At 37.2% G+C, this 12,919-nt stretch overlaps 6 protein-coding genes and 1 non-coding gene across 7 annotated transcripts; 3 read left to right on the forward strand and 4 right to left on the reverse strand. All coding sequences in view use genetic code 12, as the record gives it.

The window, feature by feature from the left end:
- Window positions 1-118: 118 nt before the first annotated feature.
- Window positions 119-1,021, forward strand: SUI2 (translation initiation factor eIF2 subunit alpha; the record flags this gene model as incomplete). The annotated part of the gene is made up of 1 exon (XM_713710.2): window positions 119-1,021. The coding sequence occupies one exon, from the start codon at window positions 119-121 to the stop codon at window positions 1,019-1,021; it is 903 nt and encodes a 300-aa protein (XP_718803.1).
- A 151-nt stretch (window positions 1,022-1,172) lies between these two features.
- On the reverse strand, window positions 1,173-2,828 carry CAALFM_C106970CA (uncharacterized protein; the record flags this gene model as incomplete). The annotated part of the gene is made up of 1 exon (XM_713708.2): window positions 1,173-2,828. The coding sequence occupies one exon, from the start codon at window positions 2,826-2,828 to the stop codon at window positions 1,173-1,175; it is 1,656 nt and encodes a 551-aa protein (XP_718801.2).
- Window positions 2,829-3,063: 235 nt separating this feature from the next.
- On the reverse strand, window positions 3,064-4,497 carry CAALFM_C106980CA (uncharacterized protein; the record flags this gene model as incomplete). Its single annotated transcript, XM_713706.2, has 1 exon — window positions 3,064-4,497. One exon carries the CDS (start codon window positions 4,495-4,497, stop codon window positions 3,064-3,066), a length of 1,434 nt encoding a protein of 477 aa, XP_718799.2.
- Window positions 4,498-4,958: 461 nt separating this feature from the next.
- On the reverse strand, window positions 4,959-5,074 carry tL(UAA)4. The gene is made up of 2 exons: window positions 5,036-5,074; window positions 4,959-5,004 (listed from the first exon to the last, which is right to left on the reverse strand). It is a non-coding gene; the product is annotated as a tRNA-Leu (tRNA).
- A 734-nt stretch (window positions 5,075-5,808) lies between these two features.
- Window positions 5,809-8,088, forward strand: MEF2 (Mef2p; the record flags this gene model as incomplete). Its single annotated transcript, XM_713705.2, has 1 exon — window positions 5,809-8,088. One exon carries the CDS (start codon window positions 5,809-5,811, stop codon window positions 8,086-8,088), a length of 2,280 nt encoding a protein of 759 aa, XP_718798.2.
- Window positions 8,089-8,420: 332 nt separating this feature from the next.
- Window positions 8,421-9,377, forward strand: CAALFM_C107010WA (uncharacterized protein; the record flags this gene model as incomplete). The annotated part of the gene is made up of 1 exon (XM_713702.2): window positions 8,421-9,377. The coding sequence occupies one exon, from the start codon at window positions 8,421-8,423 to the stop codon at window positions 9,375-9,377; it is 957 nt and encodes a 318-aa protein (XP_718795.1).
- Window positions 9,378-9,486: 109 nt separating this feature from the next.
- Window positions 9,487-12,423, reverse strand: PUT3 (Put3p; the record flags this gene model as incomplete). The annotated part of the gene is made up of 1 exon (XM_713700.1): window positions 9,487-12,423. The coding sequence occupies one exon, from the start codon at window positions 12,421-12,423 to the stop codon at window positions 9,487-9,489; it is 2,937 nt and encodes a 978-aa protein (XP_718793.1).
- Between the last annotated feature and the right edge of the window lie 496 nt (window positions 12,424-12,919).

Genomic DNA, 12,919 nt, shown 5'->3' on the forward strand with positions numbered 1-12,919 from the left:
TGTGTATGGTATCCATTTTTTTTTTCTGAATTTTTCAGTCACAAAAAAATTTTTTTCCTTTTAAAATCAATTTCCAATCCAAACCTTATATATCCAAAATCACTTAGAAACATAAAGGATGAGTACAACAAATTGCAGATTTTATGAAAACAAGTATCCAGAAGTGGATGAAGTTGTTATGGTCAACGTCCAGGAAATTGCCGAGATGGGTGCATACGTGAAGTTGTTAGAATATGACAATATCGAAGGGATGGTGTTATTATCGGAATTGTCGAGAAGACGTATTCGTTCTATCCAAAAATTGATCCGTGTCGGTAAGAACGAAGTGGCCGTAGTATTGAGAGTTGACAAGGAAAAGGGATACATTGATTTGTCCAAAAAAGTTGTTTCAGCTGAAGATATAGTGAAGTGTGATGAAAGATATAATAAATCAAAAGCTGTCCACTCCATCTTGAGACATTGTGCCGAAAAATTTAACATTCCTTTGGAAAGATTATATGAAACCATTGGGTGGCCCTTAAGTAGAAAGTATGGTCATGCGTATGATGCTTTCAAGATATCTATCACCGATCCTTCTGTTTTTGACAGTGTCGATGTACCTTCAAAGGACGTATTGGAAGAATTAAAGTTATACATTTCAAGAAGATTAACACCTCAGGCAATTAACATCAGAGCCGATGTTGATGTCTCGTGTTTTAGTTACGAAGGTATAGATGCTATAAAGGAAGCTTTAAAAGCTGCTGAGAGCGTCTCAACTTCACAAATGCAAGTCAAGGCTAAATTGGTGGCTGCTCCATTGTACTTCATTACTGTTCAAGCCTTGGATAAGAATGAAGGTGTCAAACTTTTAGAAAAAGCCATTGAAAAAATCACCGAATCAATTGAAGCTAGCGGCGGTAACTGTAAAGTCAGTATGCCTCCAAAGGCTGTTTCGGCTAACGAAGATGCAGAATTAGAACGTATGTTGCAAAGAAGAGAAGCCGAAGACAAAGATTCATCTGACGAGGAAGATGACGCATAATGCATTTTGTACAGTAGATAGGGAAAAGAAATAGACTAGGCAAGATTGTACACACGAATTTTATTCTTTGTATACTAAAATAAAGAGAAAAGAAATACAAAAATCAATGAAAAAAAAGACTGGCTCATATGTAAATATACACTCCGTACCACTACTCAGACTCAATATCATCTTTCTTGATGATAAGTCTATTTTCATTCGCTCTTTCAATAACATAGGCTGGCAAATTGGCAACCAATTGAGGCGGAACTCTCAACTCTGTGACTGATTCAGGGATAATTACATTGTCAAGACTCTGCAAATCCTGATTGCCACTCAAATCTAAAGTTTTCAAGTGATTTCCAAACTTGACATTTCTAATTAACCGAAGTTCATTGTAAGCTAGACTAAGGTATCGCAAACTAGCAGGAAACTCGAACGATTCAATAGTTTTTATCCCGTGGTACGATAATTTCAATGTTTTCAAATTTGGCGGCAAAATTACATCCTTTAATGTAGTGATGTGCTTGTCGTTTTCATAAAAGAACGGATCCTGTTCAAAATCTAGAACTTCGATTGTAGCAGGGAACGCTACATTTTTCAAAGTCGTGATAAGATTGACCCCCAAATATAGTTCACGCAATTTGGGAGGGAAAACGACCTTGTTCAAAGTTTTGATGTGGTTTTGATTCAAGTACAAAATTTCAATAGTGTTTGGCAATTTTAGTGGATTTATGCTATTGATCCCATTTCCACTTAAAATCAAATGCTTCAAATGCTGGGGTAGTTTCAAACCTCTAGTAGTTGTCATGGACGACTGTAAGTTCAACACTTCTAACAGCTCCGGAAATTTGACACCTGCCATAGATTCATTGGGAATGTTGGAGATGTCCAATAACTGTAGCGACTCAGGAAACTTGACTCCTTTTAAGCTCTCGATTGGATTGAAACAGAGACTGAGTGTCTCTAGGCCACTCGGGAAGTTAACATCTTTTAAGGATTCAATTCGGTTTTGAGAAACATCGAGATCCTTTAACGAAGGAGGGAACTTCACATAGTCTAGGAAATATATCTTGTTTTCGGGAATCTCCAAACTCTTTAAAGTAGGTGGGAAAACAATATCATCAATTGAGGGCATTGCTCCCTGTCCAGCAGATAACTGCTCAAGTTTTGGCGGCATCTTGAATCCGGCTAAAGTCTCCAAGGCGTACCCACCTCCGATATTCAAAATCTTCAAAGAGTCTGGTAATTTCACCCCTGGCAAAAATCGAATACTGCTTTCTCCATAGTCTAGGATTTCAAGATTTTCCCAAAAGTCAATGTCCAGTTGAATCTCCTTACCAAGTTTAGCTAGGTCCTCTTTCTCTGTGATATACACTGTATCCATGTCGTACTTGTTTATCACCGAACAATGGACCACTTTACTGGCTCCGGCGTCACGAAGCACCTTCAAGAACTCAGTATACTTTTTCACTTCCGATTTGGTGTACTCTTTCCATTTTTTACCAGGTTCAAAATGAATATGATAAGAAAGGTCCCCAATATCATCGATCATTTTTTGATTGTTCTTCAAGAAATTTATAAATTTTTGCAAATTAGCCTTGAATTGGTCATTGTACTCGATGCACATGTGTAAATGCTGAAATTTGACTGATGTTATTGTCGTCTCTTTAAGGAATTTGTCAATAGTTTCTATCTCAATTACAGTTATAAAGTTATTCTCCAACTCTCTTAGCTCTTTTAGGAGCATAATCGTATGATAGTACTTTGGCTTGTCATACAACAATACTAATCTGTTGATTGCTGGTGCAGTAGATTCAGTTGACATTATAACTATGCTTGGTTAAGGGGGGATGAAAAAAAAACGAAGGCAACAGGGCTAGTATATTTATTTATATAATCTTTCGTAGCTTGAAAAAGGAGAAAGCTCTTCACCCGGGTTGTAGTTGTTTTTCAGTGTTTCCAGACTTGCCTGATTAAGGAAAAAAAAAAAAAGCTTACATTCGTGTCCCCTACAAAATGTGAAACTATATAAGGTTATTATTATTATTTTGTGTACGCGTTTATATTTTTTCGTGACTCTTTGCCAAACAAAGCGGGAAGACACTTCCAAACGGTACTGTTACGCCCGTGTAGTCTGCCAAGTCTGAATCCGTGTGTCCTTCTTTTTCCATCATACGATCACGAGCATTGACGTAACCTCGTATTATCAATAAAGTTGCGGAGCAAACAATAAAACACACTCCTGTAAAAATTGAACAGTTTACATATCTTGTTGGGTCAATTCCCACACCACTGCCTTTTGTGAGCTTCACACCTATGACTGGCGAGAACAAACCGGCAACCCCCATAAAACTCCATATCTGGGAAAAGACAACATTCATTTTCAGAATCCCAAACAACCTGGCCACTACTGGTGCAATCATTCCGTAAATAGCACCCATTATTGCCCCCATTATAAGAGCAAATATGATCACGGTAGCAAGATTTCTTACAGGAATCCACATTGCTAAGCAAAAAATACCAGCAATAAAGTAACCGACCGATGCTACTGTGGCCCCTCCATATTTGTCTGACAACAATCCCATCAATGGCCTGCCTACACACGAGCCAATTTGAATGGTGGCTGAAACATAAGAACCTTCACGTTCGGTGTAACCCAAACTAGTGGTGAAGTTTGCCAATGTGTATAAAACGATGACATACCCAAATATACACGTGATGATGAAAAAAATCAACAACCAGAATGGAGCCGTTTTTATTACACCGAAATCAAATAGCTTGAATTGGATATTATGTTTTGAATTCTTTGTTTTGACAAGCACAATAGCAATCCAAGTCAATCCAAATGCAATTATACTTTGTGCCCTTAAAGCCCAATGCACATTCTTGGTGTCAACAACTTTTTGCATTGCCAAGTTGAAAACAATACCCCCCAAACCAGATCCAGCAGAACCTATTCCACCAGCTAGCACTCTTTTTTTCTTGAAAAATTGTGGCAAGATTGTGATTGTCGGGATTGAAATAAATGCTAAGCCAAAACTCTGCATTAATCCTTGGGTCAAGTACAACTGCCAAAGTTTTGTTGACCAACTGGCCAACATCAAAGAAGCAAACTGAAGACAATTACCGATGATAAGCACTGATCTAAATCCCAATACTCCCATCAAGACAGTGATTACTGGAGAAAAAAATATGCCGACACCAAATGCCATTCCTCCAATATAACTATAGTCCATTTTGTCGGCTCCTTTGAATGTGCCCTGTGATAAGTAATTGGCAAAATAAATTGCAAATCCTGAATTCATTCCCCAAGTACAGAAATTGAATAGAACACAAGCAAACAATATGATCCAAGCATACCCACCGTCAATGTCAGGGTCGTGCTCCTGTTTTTCGGTAGCAGATTCCAATTGCTCGGGGCTTGTATCAGGCTGTTGAAGTTCGATGGAATCCGTGGTCTCTTCCGATGATAGGTTTTTTTTCGTTTTTATCATCTTGATGAGTGTGTGTTAATTTGTTTAACTATTTTCAACAACTTCTTGTAGTGGTAGATCCTTCAGTTTATATGTGCTTTTGCATGAAGCTTTTTTTAATAAGCAACAGTTTGTAATTAATTAGTTAATAGAAAGAAAGCCGGTAAATTGGAAAAAAAAATTTTGAAGTACACAAAAGATGGAAAAACAAAGATTTATAAGCTAGAAAGAAAGTGTAATAAAACGGAAGGCCACCCCACACGCGGACCGATGTACCGAGAAAAAAAAGTCATCAAGTTGAAAAAACTCTAGCGGTAATAAGGTGCATTCTCGGTCATATCTGAGCCACATTGTTGCAGATCTCGTCTTACTGATTTAAGGTTTGCAAAACCCAAAATCTATATTGTTTTGCAAAAATAAAACTATGTATAGAACAACAGCAACCCACAGTTTCACCATTTAATGGCTTTAAAAAAAAATAATGAAGGATGCGAGATTCGAACTCGCGCGGTCAACTGACCAACAGATTACTCTGGCAAAGAAGGATTTGAACCTTCACCTTAAGTCTGTCACCTTAGACCAACTCGGTCAACCCTCCAGTATAGAGTCGTAGCTGTGCTCAGCTTTTAGATGAGGATGTGCTACCAAGACTTCGTTTATCGGAAGTTCATTGTCAAAATATAGTTATATGAAAGAACGGGGATTGATAAAGGTGAATTTTGTTTACATTTTGGTGGTAGAAGTATATCAGACTGGCTCAAGCTCGTTTAAAGCTGTTTTGTATTTAGAATATTGATTTGATATGGGAGTAGTGTAGTCGCATAAGTATCTAACAATAAATATATTGTGGAATTTGTCATTTGCTGCAAAAGTTTGGTTCATATTTTTACAAAAAATACATAAAATGGAAAATTTGATAATTAATTACTCTTTTGTTATTACAGCTTAACATTTCGATAAATTTAGTCATAGAACACAGTTATCCAAACATTTGAGTTGGAAGGGCTCAAAGTCCCTAATATTGAAAATTATTTACTGTTCCTACTTTTTAGTTGTAGCCCCCAGAGAATTGTTTACCGCATCTACAAACAAACAAGATGGTGAAAAAAAAAAAAAAATTTATGAGAAATGAAATACAATTCAAATCCACTTTGTCCGGATATTCCTTATCTACGTTAAATCACGCTCATGTTTTGTCGAAAGTATGTTTTTCAAACCTGGAAACAGCTTTCCAGATCTTATTCGACTGTCAATAGCATTGGAGCTGCAAAGACAAGAAATATTGGTATCATAGCCCATATCGATGCTGGGAAAACAACTACAACCGAGCGTATGATCTACTACAGTGGGAGAACCAAAAGAATCGGAAATGTGGATGAAGGTGACACAGTAACAGATTATTTGCCTTCTGAGAGAGAAAGAGGAATAACTATTCAACTGGCGGCAATTACCCTTCCATGGAACCAACACAAAATCAATATTATTGACACCCCAGGACATGCTGATTTCACATTTGAAGTCATTAGATCTTTGAGAGTACTAGATGGGGCAGTTACTATTCTAGATGCAGTGGCTGGAGTAGAGGCACAGACAGAAAAAGTTTGGAAGCAAGCAAGCGCATTAAACTTGCCAAAGGTTGTATACGTCAACAAGATGGATCGCCCTGGTGCCGGTTTCAGCAGGACTGTGCAAGAAGTCATTCAGAAATTAGAAACAAGAGTTGTACTTTGTAACCTACCATACTTTGAAACAAACAAAGAGAGTGATTTGGAATTCAAAGGGGTGATTGATGTGATACATCAAAAATTGTTGAAATGGAATGAAACGGATGCCAATGGCAACGAAATATCAGTAGTAAATATTGATGAAACAACACCAGATTTGTTACAGATTTTAGAAAAATCCCGAGAATCTATGGTGGAGACACTTGGCGAGTATGACGAAAGAATTATTGATTCGTTTTTAGAGCATGATGAGAACTATTTAAAGATACCACCCATGTTGTTGGACCAAGTGATCAGAAAGGCCACGATTGACAATTATTTGACGCCAGTTTTTTGTGGTGCATCATTCAGAAATATAGGTGTTCAGCCGCTAATGGACGGAATCACAAAATACTTGCCATCTCCATTGGAAACAAGTTTACCACAGATAACCAAGAACGGCAAAGACGTGACAAAGAAAGTTGATGGTGAAAAGGGCCTCGTGGTTGCAAATGATAACAACTTGACTCTTGCATTGGCATTCAAAGTGATGACACATTCTACTCGTGGCCCAATGACATTTGTAAGAGTATACAGTGGCAAACTTAACGCAGCATCAAACTTGATAAATACAAGAACAGGCAAAAAGCTACTTATAAGAAAGCTATTGGTTATGCATGGGGACAGTCCAGAAGAAGTGAAGAGTATTAGTGCTGGTAACATAGGTGTCATTCCCGGTTACGAGACTGATTTTCAAACCGGAGACACTCTTGTGTCTAGTGCAGTGGCAAAACGGAACTTTACGGCAAAAGATTCGGCTTATAGGTTGTTGCCCATCGATATCCCACCTCCTTTATTTAATGCTGCCATTGAACCTCATACGGCTGGAGATGAGGCATACATGAAACAATGTGTTGAAACACTCATTCGTGAGGATCCTTCATTGAAAGTTCATTTGGATAAAGAGATGGGACAAGTAGTGTTAAGTGGAATGGGTGAATTGCATTTGGATATTGTCAGGGAAAGATTGGTTAACGACATGAAGGCAAAAGTAAACTTGAAGGATGTCGTTGTATCGTACAAAGAATCATTTGTTGGGAAAAGAGAAAAGGAGGCTGTTATCACTAATGAAGAAATTGAAGTGGCCGTGACTTTATCACATATTGAGGATGCTAGAGATTATGTTGGCCAAGAAGGTGCATTAGTGATTGAAGAAGACAACAATGTCATACTATTGAGTGAGACTGCGCTGTCCGAACACGTACGAGCCACTATTGATGAAAGAAGGTGGAAGTGTGAGAATAATCTAGAAGAATTAAAGGAAGCCATTTTAAATGGTTGTTTGACAGCTCTTCAAATGGGAGGTCCTATTTTGGGTTTCCCATTGCATTCAACATTGGTTACTGTAAACCGCTGGAATGTACCTGTGGAGGTAGCTCAAGAACAAGCTTTGAATTTGATGAATGCTTCGCGTCAAGCAGTTCAGTCTCTCAAAGATGAAAAAAAAGACTTTTCTATACTTGAGCCTATAATGAGCACAAAAGTGTATGTGGATTCCAATGACTTAGGTGAAGTGTCACATGATTTGACTCAAAGGTGTAAAGCCATGATTGTTGAAATACAGGACCAGTCCACTCAAAACTTGGAAACTGCTGCGTGGGCCAAAGATGAAGCGGCAAAAGTATATGTACCACCGGATTATACTATAAAGAAAAATGTCAGCAAGTTTGACGATATTGCCAATAAGAAGATTATTGTTGCTGAAACTCCGTTGAGAGAAATGATCGGTTATTTATCCAAGTTAAGAGCATTGACACGAGGTAGAGCAACATTTGATATGACTTTAATTGGAATGAGACGTGCAGTGGGCAATAGAGTGGACTCCATTGTTGAAGAATATAAATTTTAATTTGATTTAGTTGAATAGTTTTGTACAAAGTTATAGGAATAGTCGTGTAAATAGACAGATTGATGTTTTGCATAGAAATTCAAGAAATAATGAAGGGATATGACATATTGAGAAATAGATTTTACAGCCGTTGAAAGTAACGAAATGTATGACAAAAAGGAAAAAAAAAACATAGTCAGAACGAATTCGGAAAAAAAAAAAGGGAAGAAAAACAACAAAAAAAAAATCCTCAAATTTTTTTGGTGCTTTAAAAAAATTCCTTTTCAGCAAAACAAATAAACAAACAAGAAAACACAACAATCTATTTAGTATATTAACAGTAATAACCAGCTATGGATTTTTCAGATAGGGCACCATTATCACTAGATAGGGATAGAGTAACCTGCTTGCTTTTGATTAATACTCACTTGATAAAAAAATGTTGTAATATATATAATACCATGCTAAATAATCAACAATTGATGCAACAAATGACACCAGAAAATAGGGCCATGTTATCAAATGTATACAATAATTATATTAGAAGACTCCAATGCAACTTGGCTACTTTGAACTATTTATATGAAAAATACCATTCGACACAGCATCTGCCTGTGGCAGCCAAGGCAAGTTTCCCTATGATATTGTCTGCCCCTCCAGATATGCCTGAATTGAATCAATTATATTCAAAGCTTCAAGAGTTGTATCCCGAGGCAGTGCAATATTTTAAAATTAAATTTGAAGAGAGTAGAAAGCAGCAGGCATTTCCGGCACCACAGCAAAATCAACCTCCGCCACAACAACATTCACTTCATCAACAACTCCCACCTCAACCGCAACCGCAATCCCAACCTTCACTTCAACAACAGCAAGGACTTCAACTCCCTTCTAATGTTCCGTCTCAACCTGTGCAACAACAAAGTTTCCGCCAACTATCTACAGGTTCAGAATCAGGTCCTCAAATTATACCTCAAAGAGCTCCACCACCACCACAGCAACAACAACCGCCGCCAATACCACCACAGCAGCAACTCCAACAACAATTTCAACAGCAGCTTCAACAACAACAGCTCCCGCAACAGCCTCAACAACTTCAACAACCTCAACAGCCTCAGCAATCACAATCTTTTGACGACTTGCTTTTAACAGATGGGTTTAACCCATCCAGTGACAGTCTTGGTGGAACAGGTCCTGGTGATTTTAACCCTAACTACAATAATGGTTCGTTCCAGTTGTCTACACTTTCCCCTCAACAGATATTACAACAGGCCAATGAGAATACGCCTATATCTCAAGATTTCTTATTTTGATATTAATTTTGTTTTTGTAATATATTGTATTATATAGAAAATTTTATTACCATCACAGAATAAATGTACAGACATAAATATATATTTGCCTCACTCCCGCACAATCACTCTAAGATTGATCCATGAAATCTTGAAATTCATGGTTTATCAAGTTTGAATACCCTGAATGGACACTAGTGCCAACATCAGGCGATGCAGTATTAAATATAAAGCCTTCATCCAATGGATCTCTTTCCGTTATATTGGTATCCTTTTCGGCAGAATGCATATTTAACCAACCAGCCTCATTCGTAATATCACTCCATAACTTTTGTTCAGCATCTAGATACGTAAGACCTTCAATACCAGTCAAATCTTGATTGGCATAAACATCGCCAATACCAACCACTCCAACATTAGCATTAGAAACACCATCCATACCATCAGTTCCTTCGTTTCCTTGCACATTTGTAAATTGCAAAAAGTCCAAATCACCTGGTCTAATAGGTGGTGGGTTCAAAAATGGCTCTACGTTATTGTCGGAGGTATTTGTAATTGCCGATCCCGGCAATGTCTTGCTGTTGTTGCTACTGCTTCTGCTGCTAGTGTTGTTGTTGTTATTATTATTGTCATCATCATGCTTTTCTAATAACTCTGCCATGACTCCATTGAAATCCAACACATTGATTAATTTCAACAACTGTGCACGTCTAAGAGCTGCAGGATAATTGCCCAATCTTTTCATTTTCGTAAACAAAATCAATGCATGATCCAAATGATCTCTGGTTGCTTCATGAACACCAAAAGAAGCATTGAACAATATCAACGTTGAAGCTGAAGTGAATAGATACTCTCTATCCATCCAACCAAATAATGCCACCATATTGTCTTGAAGAAGAGACCATATACTTTTGATAGTGTTTATTGACGCCTGGAATGATGCATTCAATAATGTTAAAACGTTCTTTGAATATTTTGTCAAATCAATATACTTATTTTGAGTATTTTGCATTTGCAATTCTTTCAATTTCTTAGTTGCAAAATGAAATAATAATGGACGCACCGCTAAATTAATCCCTTGGAAATATTCTGTCATTAAGTTGGTCACTAATCGTGATACTTTAGGATTATCAACTGAATAATCAACATCAAGATATTTAGGTAAAGATGTTTTCCATGCCATTAACCTTTGAACCAAATCAGTAACCACCGGCAAAATGTTGAAAGACGGTTGTTTGGTATACAACGATGACAAAATAACCGCATTTATTTGGGTAATCGTGACACAATTGTTAATATAGTCTGCTGGTGGGAAAATATAATACCCTCTAACATCGTGTTCATCTCTAGGGAAATCTGTCAAATCAATTTTGAAATCAATTGGTAATTCAGTTGATACTGAATCGTCAGCAAAACTCAAGGGTAATCCGGCTTTCGATGATAGCATTCGTTCATACATGTACACAGTCCACCATATCCTTCTTCTATGTTCCAATTCAAATCGATTCAAATTCTCTTTGTCTGCATCAACATGCCAGCCCAAAATCAATGCTGCTCTCAAGGCTAACCCAAAATAAAAATACGATGCTATTGTACAATCAGCCACTTGCAAATAAAATGCATATAGAAGCATGACTTCGATACCACCATCTTTGGTGATATTATCAATAGCACCCGAAGCAAAAAGACCAGTAAATAATTCTGAAGCTTGATAGAAAAATGCTGAGCCAGGTAATGCATGTTTTTCCCGCTTTTCTTTGCTACGTTTCATATTCTCCAATTTTTGTCTTCGGGCATGTGTGCTGGATTCTGTCCCCAAGTACATTTCCCCAATGGCAAATATAAGTAAGATTTTGCAAAACCAAATGGTTTCTAGAATCGTCTCATCATCAGTATCTTTTTTGATAGTATTTTCATCCTGATCGGGACTTTTTGTTTGGAGAGTATTGCGTCGTAATATTCGTTTGTTTTCAACTGCCTTACCAGAGTACAAGTTCATTAGAAATCGCTTGATTAACCCTTCATTGAAAAAATAAAAGCATCCGTCATTGTAATTGATAAATGTATCAACCAATAACATCGCATAAGAGTACGACGGTAGTTCAAAGTTAATCGACAATCCTGGTCTCGTTTTGGTTTTGGATAAAGTAATCTTGTAGGCGTTACCCTCTTTCTCTAAAATCTTGGATTCTCTTTTTCCCTGGTAATGTTCTTGTTTGGGTGATGAATTGTTTGGTAATTGGTGCAGTTGTTGTTGTTGTGTTGGTGGCGGTGGAAGTGTTTGATCACTACTACTGGGTGATGGAGCTGGGGTGGTAGAAGAACTTGTGTTCAGTAGAAGCGAGCTTGAAACAAATGATGGGACCATATTCTGAATTTCCAATCCGAACAACGTCATAGATGATGACCCAACATATACTTTTTCACCTGTACGTGACTGAATTAATCTTCCGTATTTATCCAACGACGGATGAATCACTTCTCCATTTGCTAATGGTGTTTGTGTTAAGGACGAAGGTATTGTTTGAGGTGTTTGGGAATGTGGTTGAGAAAAGTTCTGGGACCCCATTACATTCGAAGCCATGGATAGGGGAGAAACTCGGTTGGCTGGTGTTGTATTTGCAAATTGGGGTCTTCCCTGTTGTGCGTCAACCCGTTTCAATTCTTGTTCTTTTAAATTATTTCTTAATCCAGCATTATCTTTTTTCAATCTTGCTATTTCGTCATGTAGTTTGGAAAGATACTTCATTGATACAACAATTTTTTTGTCGGCTTCAACATATTCACATTTCGATTTTGCCAATTGACATTTCCTACAGGGGTCACCTCCAGGACACCGAATATGACGTGTTCGACATCTTATACAAGCCAAAGACGCCCTTTTCTGACGGGGGTTTAAAGATGTATTGGTATTTAATGGACTCAGGGTTTCTAGATTGCTTCTGGTGGATGTCATCGGCGACGAAACTGATGGTGAGGATGGTGGTTGTAAGTCAAGTGGAATGGTATCTGAATTAATTAATGCATTTGCAATTTTCTTTTCCTCCGAAGGCTCTTGTGAATCCATTGTACAAGAATCGGATTATATATAAGTAAATGAAGGAATGATTTATGTGGGTGTTGGTTGATAGAAAATAATTATTTCTAATACCTTGTTCGGAATGTTTTATATGGTTGGTTATGGATATATGACTGATAATTTTTTTTTTATTTTTTTTGGGAAAGATGTATCCAAAGTGCGGAAGTTATTTTTATTTGGTAGTTTCGCACAACGTTTTTTTTTTTAGTTATACATCTTTAATATGAGGTCTAGTTGTGGGAACTGTGGAAAAAGTTAAATAAAAGCCGATTACATGAAGTAATGCACGTATAATTGATGTTTAGATCAGGAAGCTCGGGAATCAAAAGATTCTTAAGCGAATCTTTTAAACAGGAAAAAGTTTGGGATAAAACAAGTCTAAGAGAGAAATTGTAATTAGTATGAATTGCTTAGATATATTTTGTATTGCCGTGTTATATATATAAGCAACTATAAAAAAAAGATAAAGAGAGATAGAGATAGA

The sequence above is a fragment of the Candida albicans genome, chromosome 1, assembly GCF_000182965.3.
Source record: "Candida albicans SC5314 chromosome 1, complete sequence".
NCBI lineage: Eukaryota > Fungi > Ascomycota > Pichiomycetes > Serinales > Debaryomycetaceae > Candida > Candida albicans.